At 34.1% G+C, this 18,771-nt stretch overlaps 1 protein-coding gene across 1 annotated transcript in view; it reads left to right on the top strand.

Annotated features, from left to right (window-relative positions):
• Nucleotides 1-18,771, top strand: part of VPS13A (vacuolar protein sorting 13 homolog A) — a 264,222-nt gene that overhangs the window by 73,170 nt on the left and 172,281 nt on the right. Inside the window, exons 22-23 of the mRNA XM_082401536.1 lie at nt 122-239; nt 14,612-14,750. Of these exons, the coding sequence (XP_082257662.1) occupies nt 122-239; nt 14,612-14,750 (257 nt within the window). The remainder of the gene's footprint in view (nt 1-121; nt 240-14,611; nt 14,751-18,771) is intronic.

The raw sequence follows: 18,771 nt of genomic DNA on the forward strand, positions 1-18,771 counted from the left end.
GATGTAGGAAGATTTCCTCATACCATGCACTGTATGACTACGAAGTATTAATGGTAATGTTAGGTTTTGTATGTTTTTGAAATTACACATGTGTTAAACATGTACTGTTTTCTGTAATTAGGTGATAATTGGAAAGAAGCACGAAAACTCAATGTATCCACACAACATATCTTGGTACCTATGCACTTCAATGTGGAACTCTCTAAGGCCATGGTTTTCATGGATATAAGGATGCCCAAGTATGTATTACCTGTTTCATGTGATTGTAGATTTTCTTAGTAGTTATATAGCTAAGAAATACCATGTTTCATTGATTTTTTTGTAGTAAAATATATATAACAAAATTTACCATTTTTAAGTGTATCATTCAGTGGCATTAAGTACATTCACATTTTTGTCCAACCACTCCACCATATCAGCTTCACAAACTGGAACTCTACCCATTGTTAAACAATAATACCCCACTCTCTCCTCCCCCAAGTCCATGGCAGTCATCATTCTGTGTTATGTCTCTATGAATTTGACTACTCTAGGTACCTCATATAAGTGGAATCATACAATATTTCTCCTTTTGTGCCTGGTTTATTTCACATAGCATAATGTCTTCATGTTGACCCATGTTGTAGTGTATGTCAGAATTTCATTTTTTTTAAGGCCTAATTCCATTGCATGTATATATCATATATTATTTATCCATTCATGGGTTAATGGATATTTGACTTGTAATAATGCTGCTGTGAACATCAGTATACAGATATCTATTGGAGTCCCTGCTTTAAATTTTGGGGGGTATATATCCAGAAGTGGAATTGCTGGATTATTCTATTTTTAATTTTTTGAGGAACTGTCCTGCTGTTTTCCATAGCAGTTGCACCATTTTATATTCCCATCAGCAATTCACAGGGGTTCCAATTCTCTTACCTCTTCACCAACACTTGTTATTTTCTCCTTTTCAAAAAAATAATAGCCATCCTAACAGGTGTGAAGTAGTATTTAATTATAGTTTTGAATTGTATTTTCTAATGATTAGTGATGTTGAGCATATTTTCATGTTCTTATTGGCAATTTATATATTTCTTTAGAGAAATGTCTGTTCAAGTCCTTTGCCCACCTTTTAATTAGGTTGTTTGTGTTTTTTGTTGTTAAGTTGGAGATTTGTTTTGGTTTTTTAAAAAATATTTTCCTGGATATTAACTTCTTACCAGATAAAATGATTTGCAAATATTTTCTTTCTTCTTGTGGATTGTCTTATTTATCACTCTTTTGATAGCATCCTTTGATGCACAAAAGCTATAAATTGTGATTAAGTTTAATTTATCTTTGTTGCCTGTGCTTTTGTTGTCATATCTAAGAAATTATTACCAAATCCAGTGTTTTTCCTGTATATTTTTTTCCAAAGAGTTTTATACTTTTAGTGCTTAGAAAACCTTTTTGAGTTAATTTTTGGATGTGATGTAAGGTAAGGATCCAGCTTTATTCTTTTGCATGTGGATGTGTAGTTTTTTTTCAGCACCATTTGTTAAAAAGACTGGCCTTTCCCTATTGAATAGTCTTGACACCCTTGTTGAAAATCATTTGACCATATATGTGACGGTTTATTTCTGGGCTTTCTGTTCTGTTCCCTTGGTCTCTGTGTCTGTCTTTATGCCAGTACCACACTGTTTTGATTCCTGTAGCTTTGTAGTAACTTTTGAAATCAGGAAGCATGAGTCATCCAACATTAATCTTTTTCTACATTGATTGGGTGATTTGGGGTCCTTTGAGATTCCTTTTGAACTTTAAGATGGATATTTCTATTTTTAACAACAGTTGTCACTGAGATTTTGATATGGATTGCAATGAATCTGCAAATGTTTTCAGTAGTGACGTCTTAACATCAGGTCTTCCAATACACGAATACAAGATGTCTTTCCATTTACCTGTGTCTTTTTAAATTTCTTTCAGCATTATTTTGTAGTTTTCAGTGTATGTCTTTTTCTTCCTTGGTTAAGTTTATTCTTTTTGATACTATTATAAACGGAATTGTTTTCTTAATTTCTTTGTTGGTTAATAGAAACTCTATTGATTTTTCCAAGTTGATTTTGTATCCTGAAACTTTGATGAATTTGTTTATTAGTTCTAACATTTTTTGTGTGTGTGGAATTGTTATGATTTTCTACATATAAGACCACTTCATGTTAGAACAGAGGCAGTTTTACTTCATCCTTTCCAATTTGGATACCTTTTTTTTCTCTTTGTTGCCTAACTACTCTGGCTAGAATTTCCAATATTATGTTGAATACAAGTAATTTAAGTGGGCATCCTTTATTTTGATCACAGAGTAAAAGCTTCTAGTCTTTTGCATTGAGTGTGCTATGTGTGGTTTCTTTATATATGACCTTTATTATTTTGAGGTAGTTTCCTTCTATTTCTAGTTTTTGAGTGTTTTTATTATGGAAACATGTTGCATTTTCCAAATGCTTTTTCATCATTTGAGATGATCATGTGTTATTTTGTCCCTTCATTTTGTTAATGTGGTGTATTACATTGATCTGTTTTCATATGTTGAACCATTCTTCCGTTCCAGGGTTAAATCCTACTGGGTCATGGTGTATAATCCTTTTAATATAATGTTGAATTTTGTTTCCTAGTGTTTTTTTGGAGATTTTTGCATCAGTGTTCATAAGGGATATTGGTCTGTAGTTTTCTTTTCTTGTAGTATCTTTGTCTGGTTTTGGTATCAGAGTAATGCTGTCCTTAAAATGAGTTAGGAAGTATTCCTTTCTATTTAGTTTCCAGGAAGAGTTTGAGAAAAATTTGTGTTAATTCTTTAAATGTTTGGTAGAATTCACTCGTGAAACCATCTGATCATAGGCTTTTATTTGTTGTGAGATTTTTGATTACTGATTCACTCTCCATATTAGTTATAGGTCTATCTAGATTTTCTGTTCCTTCAAAATTCAGTGTTGATAGATGTGTGTTTCTAGGAATTTGTCCACTTTATTTAGGTTATCCAATTTGTTGGCATAAAATCCTTCCTATTTCTGTAGGATTGATAGTGATATCCCCACTATCATTTCTGATTTCAGTTGAGTCTTTTCTGTCTTTATCTCAATCTACCTAAAGGTTCTTCAGTTTTGTTCATCTTTTTGAAGAACAAACTCTTGTTGATTTTTTTTCAATTATTTTTCAATTCTCTATTTTCTCTCTCTCTGCTCTAATCTTTATTTCCTTACTTCTGCTAACTTTTGGTTTAGTTTGCTCCTTTTTTAGTTCTTTAAGGCATGAAGTTAGGTTGCTGATTTGAGATCTTTCTTTTTCAATATAAGTGTTTATAGCTATAAATTTCCCTCAGCACGGTTTTTGCTGTATGTTATAAATTTTGGTATGTTGTGTTTTCATTTTCACTTGTCTCAAGATATTTTTTTATTTCCATGGCAATTTCTTCTTTGACTCATTAACAATAAATGTGTTAATTTCTACACATTTGTAATTTTACATTTTTCATTCTGCTGTTGATCTCCGGTTTCATTCCATTGTGATTAGAAAGAATGCTTTCTATTCAATCTTTAAAAAATTTTTGACTCTTGTTTTATGACCTAAAATTTGGTCTGTCCTGGAGAATATTCTATGTGCATGTATGGAAAAATGTGTATTCTGCTGTTGATGGAGGAGTGTTTTGTTTATGTTTGTTGACAGTGTTGTTCTAGTCCTCTATTTCCTTATTGATCTTTTCTCTGGTTGTTCTATCAGTTATTGAAAGTGGGGTATTGAAGTTTCATGTTATTGTAGAGCTATTTCTTCCCTCAACTCTGTCAATATTTCATATATTTTTGAGCTCTGATGTTTGGTGCATATATGTTTCTAATTGTTATATCTTCTTGATGAAGTGACTTTTTATTAAATAAAGTCTTTTGTCTCTTGTAACAGGTTTTGACCTACAGTCTGGTTTGACTGATACTGTAGCCATTCCTGCTTGCTTTTGGATATTATTGCATAGAATATCTTTCACTTTCAAACTATTTGTGTCCTTAGATCTAAAGTCAGTCTCTTGCAGACATCATATGTTTGATCCGTTTTTTTTTTTAATTCATTCTGTCAATTTATATCTTTGTGAAGTTTAAACCATTATGTTTAAAATAAATAGTGATGGGGAACACATTAATTTTGTCATTTTGTTATTTACTTTCTGTATGTCTTATAGCTTTTTTGTCCCTTCTTTCCTCTGTTATGGCCTTCGTTTGTGTTTAGTTGATTTTTTGTTCTGACGTGTTTTGTTGCCCTTCTCTTTTCCACATATGCATGTTCTATAGATATTTTCTTTTTAGTTATCATGGAGATTACCTATAACGTTGTAAAGTTGACAATTTTTTAAAAATTGACACCAACTTAACTTTAATTGCATACAAAAACTCTACTATTTATTGCTCCACCCCCTCCATTTTATGTCATTGATGTCACAAATTATATCTCTATTATATATTGTACCCGTTAGGCCAGATTTATATTTTCATGCATTTGTCTTTTAAATCCTGTAGAAAATAAAAGGTGAAGTTACAATAAAAAATCATAATACTTGATTTTGTATTTATCGTGTGTTTGCTTTTACCCAGATCTTTATGTTTTATTGTTAGCTGACTGATGCTTTGAGCCCAGTATCCTAAATATAGAAGTCTGTTAAATTAGACTAGCCTATTTAGCTGATTTAGTCCTAAATAGTTTAAGACTGTAGCTAGCCCTTTCACCTTTTCTTTCCACCAGTAATTTTTCTCTCCCTTGCAAACATTCAAACCTCAGCCACAGATCTATTTTAAAATTTAAAGAAAGACACATCTAACAACTACCAAACAATCTAAGTGAAATTGTTACTAGAGAGGCAAGAAGAGAATGCTCATTTTTTTTTTTTTTTTTTTTTTTGCCTTTCAAATTATAGGACTCAATTCTCTAGAAAACATTGTGCAGTTTACTCTCATTCTCTTAGACTTCCTCATTCAAGAATATCAAACTGGGACTCTGAGTGTCTTAAAGCAGAGGAATGCCAGGAATTTGGTTTGAGAAAGAGAGGAGGAAAGAAAACCATTCTATACATTTTGCTGTTGTTTACAATCAAGCATTAGGTATAGGTTAATTTTAGACATGCTTAGGTTCTTTGGCTTCCTTCCCAAGTGTCCTCCTGCCTATTTACTGTTGTCTGATATTTCTTTTAAAGTTTGTCAGTATGTGAGAAAGGACAAAGATGTATGTCATTTCCTGTTGCAAACATGGTTACGAATAGATTTTTTTTCAGCATTTTATACTTAAGTATGCTAGAATCTAGGATGTTACAGGGTACCAAAAAAAGAAGGTGATACTACTCTGAGAGAAGAAATGGCTAACTTCCCTTGCTTTAGATTGCTCTGTTAGTCTATGATTAGGGAGAATTTATGTCCTGTAATGTAGGGAATATGTGTAGCCTAGCAGAAATTAAAGCAGTTGGTTAAAATGTCTATATATAGACAGATAATGGAATGCAAGAGTATGAGAGATTAATCCAGTGTAACAGTCAGCAAACTTTTTCTTTAAAGGGCCAGATATTAAATGTTTTAGGCTTGAAGTTGTATTGTCTGTCACAACTACTCAACTCTGCTATATGAGCATGAAAGCAGCTATAAACAGTACATAGTAAGTGGGCATGGCTGTATTCAAGTTAATACTTTATTTACAAAAATAAGCAGCAGGCTGGATTAATCCTTGGGCATATTTTGCCAAACTCTGGTTCAGTGCATTACAGCCAGACACAACCAGTAAAGGGAGAAGACACCAGGAAAGCCTTTTGTACTAGTATTCTTATGATACTAAAATGGCTGTAAGTTAGGACCAGAAAATTGTGCCTAAAATAATCACAAGCAGAAACTATAATGATTTAGAAAGATGAAATCTGAGAAGCATTTGATTTCAGTTTTGTAAGTTGTGAGCAATATAAAGTGGATATGACATTATATAAAATCCTGGAACTCTACAAGTATCAGGCAACTTCCTTTGAAGTTTGAGCTTAAAAAGTTTAAGGCAGATAAAAGGAAATCCTCTGTTATTTGGTAGGTAGTATTTTGGCACCTGTCATCCTCAGGTTGTTAAGCTGGCGTATTTAAAGATATTGAAAAGAAGTTTAGGTACATTAATGAGACATCTATAATATGTACCCGTTAAATTAGGATGTATGGGATTAGTTACAAATATTTAGGTTACTAGAGGTAAAAGAAAGCTTATAATTTTCTCAGGAATTCAGGTATTTTTTAGCAGTCATTGTGTGTGATAGAAAAAGTAAGTTATAAAAATGCAGGGATAAAAATGGTGAACGAAAACTTATTCTCTCTTTGATGTCAGTCTCTTTTAAAATTATTATTACTTTTTAAAGACTTTCTTCATATTGCAACAGTTTTAGTGTCACAAAAAAGTTGATAGGAAGCTACAGAGATTGCCCGTACACCCCCTGCATCCACCCATGCATAGCCTTCCCATTAACAACATCCCCCACCTAGTGGTACATTTGTTAGAATTGATAAACTGACATTTACACATCATAATTACCCAAAGTCTATAGTTTACATTATGGTTCACTCTTGGTGGTGTACCTTGAATGGGTTTGGACAAATGCATGATATGTAGCCATCATTATAGTATCATATAGAGTTTATCATACAGAGTATTCTTACTGCCCTAGAAATCTTCTGTTCATCCCTCCCCTATCACACTCAAGCCCTAGCAAGCACTGATCTTTTTACTGTGTCCATAGTTTTGCCTTTTCCAGAATGTCATATAGTTGGAATTATAGAAGAGAAAGGCTTTTCACATTGACATCTTTCACTTAGTAATATGCATTTAAGGTTTCTCCTGTCATTTCATGACTTGAGAGCTCATTTTTTTTTAGTGCTGAATAATATTCCATTATCTGATGTATCACAGTTTGTTTATCCATTACCTACTGCAGAACATCTTGGTTGCTTCCAAGTTTTGGCGATAAAATTAGAATATAAAATTTTTGTGGATAAACTTGATTCATATAAAATTATGAGTAAAGCTGTTATAAACATCCATGTGCAGGTGTTTGTGGGGACATAACTTTAAATTCCTTTGGGTAAATATCAAGGAGCACAATTGCTGGGTCGTATGGTAAGAGTATCTTTAGTTTTGTAACAAACTTCCAGACTGTCTTCCAAAGTGGCTATACCCTTTTGCATTTCAGTCATCAGTGATTGTGAGTTCCTGCTGCTCCACATCCTTGCCATTATTTGGTGTTGTCAGTATTCCTGATTTTGGTTATTATAGTAGGTGTGTAGTAGTATCTCATTATTCTTATTTTGATTTTTGTTTCTCTGATTATATATAATGTGGAACATCTTTGCTTATTTGCTATCTATGTATCTTCTTTGATGAAGTGTCTCTTAAGATCTTTGGTCCATTTTTCAACCAGATTGTCTTCTTATTATTGAGCTTTAAGTATTCTTTGAGAGCTCTACCCACCACCAACAGTACCTCCCATCAGGAAACTTGCACAAGCCTCTTAGATAGCCTCATCCACCAGAGCGCAGACAGCAGAAGCAAGAAGAACTACAGTCCTGCAGCCTGTGGAACAAAAACCACATTCACAGAAAGATAGACAAGATGAAAAGTCAGAGGGCTATGTACCAGATGAAGGAACAAGATAAAACCCGAGAAAAATAACTAAATGAAATGGAGATAGGCAACCTTCCAGAAGAAGAATTCAGAATAATGATAGTGAAGATGATCCAAGACCTCAAAAAAAGAATGGAGGCAAAGGTCAAGAAGATGCAAGAAATGTTTAACAAAGACCTAGAAGAATTAAAGAACACCTAGAAGAATTAAAGAACAAACAGAGACGAACAGTACAATAACTGAAATGAAAAATACATTAGAAGGAATCAGTAGCAGAATAACTGAGGCAGAAGAACGGATAAGTGACCTGGAAGACAGAATGGTGGAATTCACTGCCATGGAACAGAATAAAGAAAAAAGAATGAAAAGAAATGAAGACAGCCTACAGCCTAAGAGACCTCTGGGACAACATTAAATGCAACAACATTCGCATTATACGGGTCCCAGAAAGAGAAGAGAAAAAGGACCTGAGAAAATATGAGAAGAGATTATAGTCAAAATCTTCCCTAACATGGGAAAGGAAATAGCCACCCAAGTCCAGGAAGCGCAGAGAGTCCCAGGCAGGATAAACCTAAGGAGAAACACGCCGAGACACATAGTAATCAAACTGACAAAAATTAAAGACAAAGAAAAATTATTGAAATCAACAAGGGAAAAATGACAAATAACATACAAGGGAACTCCCATAAGGTTAACAGCTGATTTCTCAGCAGAATCTCTACAAGCCAGCAGGGAGTGGCATGACATATTTAAAGTGATGAAAGGGAAGACCTACAACCAAGATTACTCTACCTGGCAAGGATGTCATTCAGATTCGACGGAGAAATCAAAAGCTTTACAAACAAGCAAAAGCTGAGAGAATTCAGCACCACCAAACCATCTCTACAACAAATGCTAAAGGAACTTCTCTAAGTGGGTAACACAAGAGAAGAAAAGGACTTACAATAACAAACGCATAACAATTAAGAAAATGGTAATAGGAACATACATACCGATAATTACCTTAAACGTGAATGGATTTAATGCTCCAACCAAAAGACACAGGCTCGCTGAATGGATACAAAAACAAGACCCATATATATGCTGTCTACAAGAGACTCACTTCAGACCTAGGGACACATACAGACTGAAAGGGGATGGAAAAAGATATTCCATGCAAATGGAAATCAAAAGAAAGCTGGAGTAGCTATACTCATATCAGATAAAATAGACTTTAAAATAAAGAATGTTATAAGAGACAAGGAAGGATACTACATAATGATCAAGGGATCAATCCAAGAAGAAGATATAACAATTATAAATATATATGCACCCAACATAGGAGCACCTCAATACATGAGGCAACTGCTAATAGCTATAAAAGAGGAAATAGACAATAGCACAATAATAGTGGGGGACTTTAACACCTCACTTACACCGATGGACAGATCATCCAAACAGAAAATTAATAAGGAAACACAAGCTTTAAATGACACAATAGACCAGATCGATTTAATTGATATTTATAGGACATTCCATCCAAAAACAGCACATTACACTTTCTTTTCAAGTGTGCATGGAACATTCTCCAGGATAGATCATATCTTGGGTCACAAATCAAGCCTCAGTAAATTTAAGAAAATTGAAATCATATCAAGCATCTTTTCTGACCACAACACTATGAGATTAGAAATCAATTACAGGGGAAAAACGTAAAAAACACAAACACATGGAGGCTAAAGAATACGTTACTAGATAACCAAGAGATCACTGCAGAAATCAAAGAGGAAATCAAAAAATACCTAGAGACAAATTACAATGAAAACACGATGATCCAAAACCTATGGGATGCAGCAAAAGCAGTTCTAACAGGGAAGTTTATAGCAATGCAAGTCTACCAAAAGAAACAAGGAAAATCTCAAATAAACAATCAAACCTTATGCCTAAAGGAACTAGAGAAAGAAGAACAAACAAAATCCAAAGTTAGCAGAAGGAAAGAAATCATAAAGATCAGAGCAGAAATAAACGAAATAGAAACAAAGAAAACAATTAGCAAAGATCAATAAAACTAAAAGCTGGTTCTTTGAGAAGATAAAACAAAATTGATAAGCCATTAGCCAGACTCATCAAGAAAAAGAGGGAGAGGACTCAAATCAATAAAATTAGAAATGAAAAAGGAGAAGTTACAACAGACACTGCAGAAATACAAAGCATCCTAAGAGACTACTACAAGCAACTCTGCCAATAAAATGGACAACCTGGAAGAAATGGACAAATTCTTAGAAAGGTATAACCTTCCAAGACTGCACCAGGAAGAAATAGAAAATATGAACAGACCAATCACAAGTAATGAAATTGAAACTGTGATTAAAAATCTTCCAACAAACAAAAGCCCAGGACCAGATGGCTTCACAGGTGAATTCTATCAAACATTTAGAGAAGAGCTAACACCCATCCTTCTAAATGCTTCCAAAAAATTGCAGAGGAAAGAACACTCCCAAACTCATTCTATGAGGCCACCATCACCCTGATACCAAAAAGCAGACAGAGATCCTAGAAAAAAAGAAAAGTACAGACCAATATCACTGATGAATATAGATGCAAAAATCCTCAACATAATACTAGCAAACAGAATCCAACAACACATTAAAAGGATCATACACCATGATCAAGTGGGATTTATCCCAGAGATGCAAGGATTCTTCAGTATATGCAAATCAATCAATGTGATACACCATATTAACAAATGGAAGAATAAAAACCATATGATCATCTCAGTAGATGCAGAGAAAGCTTTTGACAAAATTCAACACCCATTTATGATAAAAACTCTTCAGAAAGTGGGCATAGAAGGAACCTACCTCAACATAATAAAGGCCATATATGACAAAACCACATCAAGCATCATTCTCAATGGTGAAAAACTGAAAGCATTTCCTCTAAGATCAGGAACGAGACAAGGATGTCCACTCTCACCACTATTATTCAACATAGTTTTGGAAGTCCTAGCCATGGCAATCAGAGAAGAAAAAGAAATAAAAGGAATACAAATTAGAAAAGAAGAAGTAAAACTGTCACTGTTTGCAGATGACATGATACTATACATAGAGAATCCTAAAGATGCCACCAGAAAACTACTAGAGCTAATCAATTAATTTGGTAATGTTGCAGGATACAAAATTAATGCACAGAAATCTCTTGCATTCCTATACACAAATGATGACAAATCTGAAAGAGAAATTCAGGAAACACTGCCATTTACCATTGCAAAAAAAAGAATAAAATACCTAGGAATAAACCTACCTAGGGAGACAAAAAACCTGTATGCAGAAAATTATAAGACACTGATGAAAGAAATTAAAGATGACTCAAACAGTTGGAGGGATATACCATGTTCTTGGACTGGAAGAATCAATATTGTGAAAATGACTATACTACCTAAAGTAATCTACAGACTCAATGCAATCCATATCAAATTACCAATGGCATTTTTTCCAGGACTAGAACAAAAAATATTAAAATTTGTATGGAGACACAAAAAAACCCTGAATAGCCAAAGCAGTCTTGAGGGAAAAAAACGAAGCTGGAGGAATCAGACTCCCTGACATCAGACTATACTACAAAGCTACGGTAATCAAGACAATACAGTACTGGCACAAAAACAGAAATATAGATCAATGGAACAGGATAGAAAGCCCAGAGATAAACCCACGCCCTTATGGTCAACTAATCTATGACAAAGGAGGCAAGGATATACAGTGGAGAAAAGACAGTCTCTTCAATAAGTGGTGCTGGGAAAACTGGACAGGTACATGTAAAAGAATGAAATTAGAACACTCCCTAACACCATACACAAAAATAAACTCAAAATGGCTTAGAGACCTAAATGTAAGACTGGACATTATAAAACTCTTGGAGGAAAAAATAGGAAGAACACTCTTTGACATAAATCACAGCAAGATCTTTTTTGATCCACCTCCTAGAGTAAAGGAAATAAAACCAAAAAGAAACAAATGGGACCTAATGATACTTAAAAGCTTTTGCACAGCAAAGGACACCATAAAGAAGATGAAAAGACAACCCTCAGAGTGCGAGAAAATATTTGCAAATAAATCAGCCGACAAAGGATTAATCTCCAAAATATATAAACAGCTCATTCAGCTCAATATTAAAAAACAACCCAATCCATAAATGGGCAGAAGACCTAAATAGACATTTCTCCAAAGAAGACATACAGATGGCTAAGAAGCACATGAAAAGCTGCTCAACATCACTAATTATTAGAGAAATGCAAATCAAAACTACAATGAGATATCTCCTCACACCAGTTAGAATGGGCATCATCAGAAAATCTACAAACAACAAATGCTGGAGAGGGTGTGGAGAAACGGGAACCCTCTTGCACTGTTGGTGGGAATGTAAATTGATACAGCCACTATGGAGGACAGTATGGAGGTTCCTTAAAAAACTAAAAATAGAATTACCATATGACCCAGCAATCCCACTACTGGGCATATACCCAGAGAAAACCATAATTCAGAAAGATACGTGCACCCCAATGTTCATTGCAGCACTATTTACAATAGCCAGGTCATGGCAGCAAGCTAAATGGCCATGGACAGACAATTGGATAAAGAAGATGTGGTACATATATACAATGGAATATTACTCTGCCATTAAAAGGAATGAAATTGGGTCATTTGTAGAGACGTGGATGGATCTAGAGACTGTCATACAGAGTGAAGTAAGTCAGAAAGAGAAAAACAAATATCGTATATTAGCGCATATATGTGGAACCTAGAAGAATGGTACAGATGAACCGGTTTGCAGGGCTGAAGTAGAGACACAGATGTAGAGAACAAACATATGGACACCAAAGGGAGAAAGTGGCGGGGGGTGGGGGTGGTGGTGGGATGAATTGGGAAATTGGAAGTGACATGTATACACTGATGTGTATAAAATGGGTAACTAATAAGAACCTGCTGTATAAGAAAATAAATTAAAAAAAAATTTTTTTGAACTTTTTGGATAATAGTTCTGTATGAGTTCTATCTTTTGCAAATATTTTCTCCCACTCTGTGGCTTGTCTTCTAATTCTCTTGTCATTGTCTTTTGTAGAGCAGAAGTTTTTAATTTTTTTTGGCCCCGACATGTGGGATCTTAGTTCCCTGACCAGGGATCAAACCTGTGCCCTTTGCAGTGGAAGCGTGGTGTCTTAACCACTGGACTGCCAGGGAAGTCCCAGAAGTTTTAAATTTTAATCAAATCCAGTTTATCAATTATTTTTTTCATAAATTGTGCCTTTGTGTTGTATCTAAAAAGTGATCATCTAAAAAGTATCTAAAAAGGTCATCTAGGTTTTCTTTGATTTATCTTTTTGGAGTTTTATAGTATTGCATTTTAAATTTAGGTCTGTGATCCACTTTGTATTAGCTTTTGTGAAGGGTGTAAGGCCTGTCTGAATTAATTTTTGCATGTGGATATTCATTTATTACAGCACCATTTGTTGAAGAGAATGTCTTTGCTCCATTATTTTGCCTTAAGTCCTTTGTAAGCGATTCAGTAGACTATATTTATGGAGGTCTATATCTGCACTCTCTATTCTATTCCATTGTTCTCTTCCATTGATCTGTTTGTCTATTCTTTTGCCAATAGCACAGCATCTTGCTTAGTGTAGCTTTACAGTAGGTCTTGAGTCAGGGAATATCAACCCTCCAACCTTGCTCTTCTTCAGTATTATGTTGGCTATTCTGGGTCTTCTGCCCCTCCATTTAAACTTTAGAATCAGTTTGTCAATATCCATTAAATAACTTGATGGGATTTTGATTGTGATTGCACTGAATCTATATAGATCAGTTTGGGATGAACTGACATCTTGACAGATTGAATCTTCCTACCCTTGAATGTGGAATATTTCTTCATTTATTTAGTTCTTTATTATCAGAGTTTTACGGTTTTCCTCATATAGATCTTGTATTTATTTTGTTAGATTTATACCTAAGTATTACTTTCTTGGGGTGCTAATGTAAATGGTATTATATTTTTAATTTTAGATTATACTTGTCCATTGTTGGTATATAAGAAAGTAATTCACTATTACATATTAACCTCATATCCTACAGCTTTGCTGTTTTGGCTTATTAGTTTCAGGAATTTTTTTCTAGATAATTTACATAGATGATCATGTCGTCTGTGAACAAAGACAGTTTTATGTCTTCTTTACCAATCTGTATGCTTTTTATTTTCTTTTCTTGGCTTACTGCATTTAAGGACTTTCAGTGTGATGTTGAAATGGAGTGGTGAGAGGGAAATCTTTGTTTTGTCCCTAATCTTAGTGGGAAAATATTGAGTTTCTCACTATTAAGTATGATGTTAGTTGTAAGTTTTTCAAAGATATTCGTCATCAAGTTGAGGTAGTTCTTCTTTGTTCTAGTTTACTGTGAGTTCTTATGGTGAATGGGTGTTGGATTTTGTTACATTCATCTACTTATATGAGTGTGATTTTTCTTTCAGATCTGATTTTTAAACCTGGTTTTAAATATATAATCTCTCGGACAAGTTATTTGTACTTGCCAACCTTAGTTTCCTGATAGGAACCATGTACATATGGGAACTTATAAGAAACAGCAAGCAGAAATAGGTTGTCTGCCTCATAGGTGTGAGAATTATTTATGATAATGCATATCAAGTGCTTTCCTTAATGCCTGTCTGTAATAAACACTTCATAAATAGTAATTGTCAACTGGCATTGGCAAAATAGTAGAGGGATAGTAAACATAATAACAATAGAAAATAAGCCTTTGAAAAATAATGATGTTAGTTCAGCTAATGAGATTGGTTAATAAGGTAAAATGATGGGAATTTGACTGTAGATTGTGAGATAATTTGTCCCATGGACTGTGTAGATAATATTTAGTACTTAAAATCACATTTTATTATTCTTAGATAATTTAAGATGAACAGTCATCTTTTTATAATGATTTCTGTCTTTTTGAAACAGATTCAAGATTTTTGGAAACTTACCACTGGTTTCTTTACAAATCTCAGATAAAAAACTGCAAGGGATTTTGGAATTGATTGAAAGCATCCCAAAACCCCCACCTGCAACTGAAGTAAATGTCCCTGTCAAACCATTTCAGGTAATGTATTTTCAAAATTATTGAAAGCACGAATTAAAAAAGAAAATTCCACAAACAATATTTGTAACAGCCACAGAAATTTTGGGTAAAACAATTGAATTCATTGTGAATAGACTTTTAAAATTACATATTGAAAGACAGAATGATGAAATAGTAAAAGGTGAAAATGGTAAACAAAAGAATGAAATAATAAGTCTACCTTTCTTCACTTTTCCAGTCCCTCTCCTCAGTGGTTAACTACTGCTTCTCTAGTTTTTTGAAAATGTTTATAGCATATACTAATACACACACATACAGACATGCATGTCTCTGTGTGTATATGTATGTATGTGTTTATATATATTCTTATGTTCCTAAAATTTTCATAAATGGGATCATTATACTTATGGTTTTGAATCGGTATTTTTTTCACCATTATTATCATATATGTTATGTACCTTAGAGCTGTTTACCCATTAAGCACATACAGATCTGCCTTTTTCTTTCTTACGGTGATACAGTATCGAATTGTGTGAGTGTACCATCCTTTGCCTGATGTAAAGGCATCTTCTTCTGATCAGTGTTCATATTGTTATGACTATTTTTAGTTATAAAGAAAAAACACTGTTTTGAACTTCCTCGTTACATATATTTGAGTATATTTTTATCCATTGCATACATTTCTAGTAGTGGTATTGTTGAGTAAAATATGTGAATTTAATTTTTTTCAAATTTTTTTTTATTGGAGTATAATTGCTTTACAATGTTGTGTTAGTTAGTTTCTGCTGTACAATGAAGTGAGTCAGCTATGTGTATACATCTATCCCCTACCTCTTGGACCTCCCTTCCACCCCCACCCCCATCCCACCCATCTAGGTCGTGACAGAGCACCGAGCTGAGCTTCTGTGCTTTATAGCATGTTTCCACTAGCTATCTGTTTTACACGTGGTAGTGCATATATGTCATTCCTAATCTCCCAATTCATCCCACCCTCTCCTTCCCCCACTGTGTCCCCTTGTCCGTTCCCTACATCTGTGTCTCTATTCCTGCCCTGCAAATAGGTTCATCTGTACCATTTTTCTAGAGTATATATATATGCGTTAATATATGATACTTGGTTTTTTTCTTTCTGGCTTATTTCACTGTGTATGAGACTCCAGGTCCATCCACATCTCTACAGATGGGAACTCTCCTTCACTGTCAGTGGGAATGAAAATTGGTACAACCACTATGGAGAACAGTATGGAGGTTCCTTAAAAAACTAAAAATAGAACTACCATATAACTCAGCAATCCCACTACTGGGCATATACCCTGAGAAAACCGTAATTCAAAGGGACACATGTACCCCAATGTTTATTGCAGCACTGTTTACAATAACCAGGACCTGGTAACAACCAAACTGTGCATTTTATATTTCAATGAACTTGGCCAAATTTCCTTTCTCAGTTGAGTACTAATATTTAGTCCCACAAACAGTAAATGTTGTTTCTCTGTTTCCCTGTTCTCATTAGTCTTGAGTATTAACGAATGTTAAAACTTATTCTATTAAATGAAAATTTTATCTTCTGGTTTTGGTTTACATTTCTTTATGAGTAAGATAGGACTTACTTTCCTAAATTTATTGGTTATTTGAATTTCTGCTTTTGAAAACTGCTGTTTATGTCTTTTATTGGGTTATGGTTTTCCAATTAAGGAAATTATCATTGTTTGTTATTACAGATACTTTCCCCCCAATTTGTTTTTTTATTTGGTACATTTATTTTTGCCATGCCGAAGCTTTTACTTTTTGCATAATCAAAATTACTCGATTTTTTCCTTCCTGACTTCTGTGTTTTGTACCTCTTATCAAGACAATTTCAAAATAAAATATCCATTCATGTTTTTCTCTTTTTTAAATTCTGATTTCTATTTTCTTGTTTAACTTTTCTTTTGAAATAATTTTAAACTTACAGAAATGTTGTAAAAATAGTGCAAAGAACTTTTTTCCTCAAAGCATTTGAGAGTATGTTGCTGACATGTTGTGCCACTACATTGAACACTTGAGTGTTTTACAATATTTTCTCATAGTCTGTTGTTGAGATTTTTATTTTCTTTTTAAAAAAATATTTATTTATTTTTTCTTATTAGTTATCCATTTTATACACATCAGTGTGTACATGTCAATCCCAATCTTCCAAATCATCACACCACAACCCCCACCACCCCGCCACTTCCCCCCTTGGTGTCCATACGTTTGTTCTCTACATCTGTGTCTCAATATCTGCTCTACAAACCGGTTCATCTGTACAGTTTTCTAGGTTCCACATATATGCGTTAATATACAATATTTGTTTTTCTCTTTCTGACTTACTTCACTCTGTATGACAGTCTCTAGATCCATCCACGTCTCTACAAATGACCCAATTTCGTTCCTTTTTATGGCTTGAGTAATATTCCATTGTATATATGTACCACACCTTCTTTATCCATTCATCTGTCAATGGGCATTTAGGTTGCTTCCATGACCTGGCTATTGTAAATAGTGCTGCAGTGAACATAGGGGTGCATGTGTCTTTTTGAATTATGGTTTTCTCTGGGTATCTGCCCAGTGGTGGGCTTGCTGGGTCATATGGTAATTCTATTTTTAGTTTTTTAAGGAACCTCCATACTGTCCTCCATAGTGGCTGTATCAATTTACATTCCCACCAACAGTGCAAGAGGATTCCCTTTTCTCCACACCCTCACCAGCATTTGTTGTTTGTAGATTTTCTGATGATAGCCATCCTAACTGGTGTGAGGTGATACCTCATTGTAGTTTTGATTTTCATTTCCCTAATAATTAGAGATGTTGAGCAAATTTTCATGTGCTTCTTGGCCATCTGTATGTCTTCTTTGGAGAAATGTCTATTTAGGTCTTCTTCCCATTTTTGGATTGGGTTGTTTGTTTTTTTAATATTGAGCTGCATGAGCTGTTTATATATTTTGGAGATTAATCCTTTGTCCGTTCATTCATTTGCAAATATTTTCTCCCATTCTGAGGGTTGTCTTTTCGTCTTCTTTCTGGTTTCCTTTGCTGTGCAAAAGCTTTTAAGTTTCATTAGGTCCCATTTGTTTATTTTTGTTTTTATTTCCATTACTCTAGGAGGTGGATCAAAAAAGATCTTGCTGTGATTTATGTCAAAGAGTGTTCTTCCTATTTTTTCCTCTAAGAGTTTTATAGTGCCCGGTCTTACATTTAGGTCTCGAATCCATTTTGAGTTTATTTTTGTGTATGGTGTTAGGGAGTGTTCTAATTTCATTCTTTTACATGTACCTGTCCAGTTTTCCCAGCACCACTTATTGAAGAGACTGTCTTTTCTCCACTGTATATCCTTGCCTCCTTTGTCATAGATTAGTTGACCATAAGGGCGTGGGTTTATCTCTGGGCTTTCTATCCTGTTCCATTGATCTATATTTCTGTTTTTGTGCCAGTACCGTATTGTCTTGATTACCATAGCTTTGTAGTATAGTCTGATGTCAGGGAGTCTGATTCCTCCAGCTTCGTTTTTTTTCCCTCAAGACTGCTTTGGCTATTCGGGGTCTTTTGTGTCTCTATACAAATTTTAATATTTTTTGTTCTAGTCCTGGAAAAAATGCCGTTGGTACTTTGATAGGGATTGCATTGAATCTGTAGATTTCTTTGGGTAGTATGGTCATTTTCACAATATTGAGTCTTCCAATCCAAGAACATTGTATGTCTCTCTAACTGTTTGAATCATCTTTAATTTCTTTCATCAGTGTCTTATAGTTTTCTGCATACAGGTCTTTTTTCTCCCTAAGTAGGTTTATTCCTAGGTATTTTATTCTTTTTGTTGCAGTGGTAAATGGGAGTGTTTCCTTAATTTCTCTTTCAGATTTTTCATCGTGAGTGTATACGAATGCAAGAGATTTCTGTGCATTAATTTTGTATCCTGTTACTTTACCAAATTAATTGATTAGCTCTAGTAGTTTTCTGGTGGCATCTTTAGGATTCTCTATGTATAGTATCATGTCATCTGCAAACAGTGACAGTTTTACTTCTT

This window comes from Balaenoptera borealis, assembly GCF_965194805.1.
Source record: "Balaenoptera borealis genome assembly, chromosome: 8".
NCBI lineage: Eukaryota > Metazoa > Chordata > Mammalia > Artiodactyla > Balaenopteridae > Balaenoptera > Balaenoptera borealis.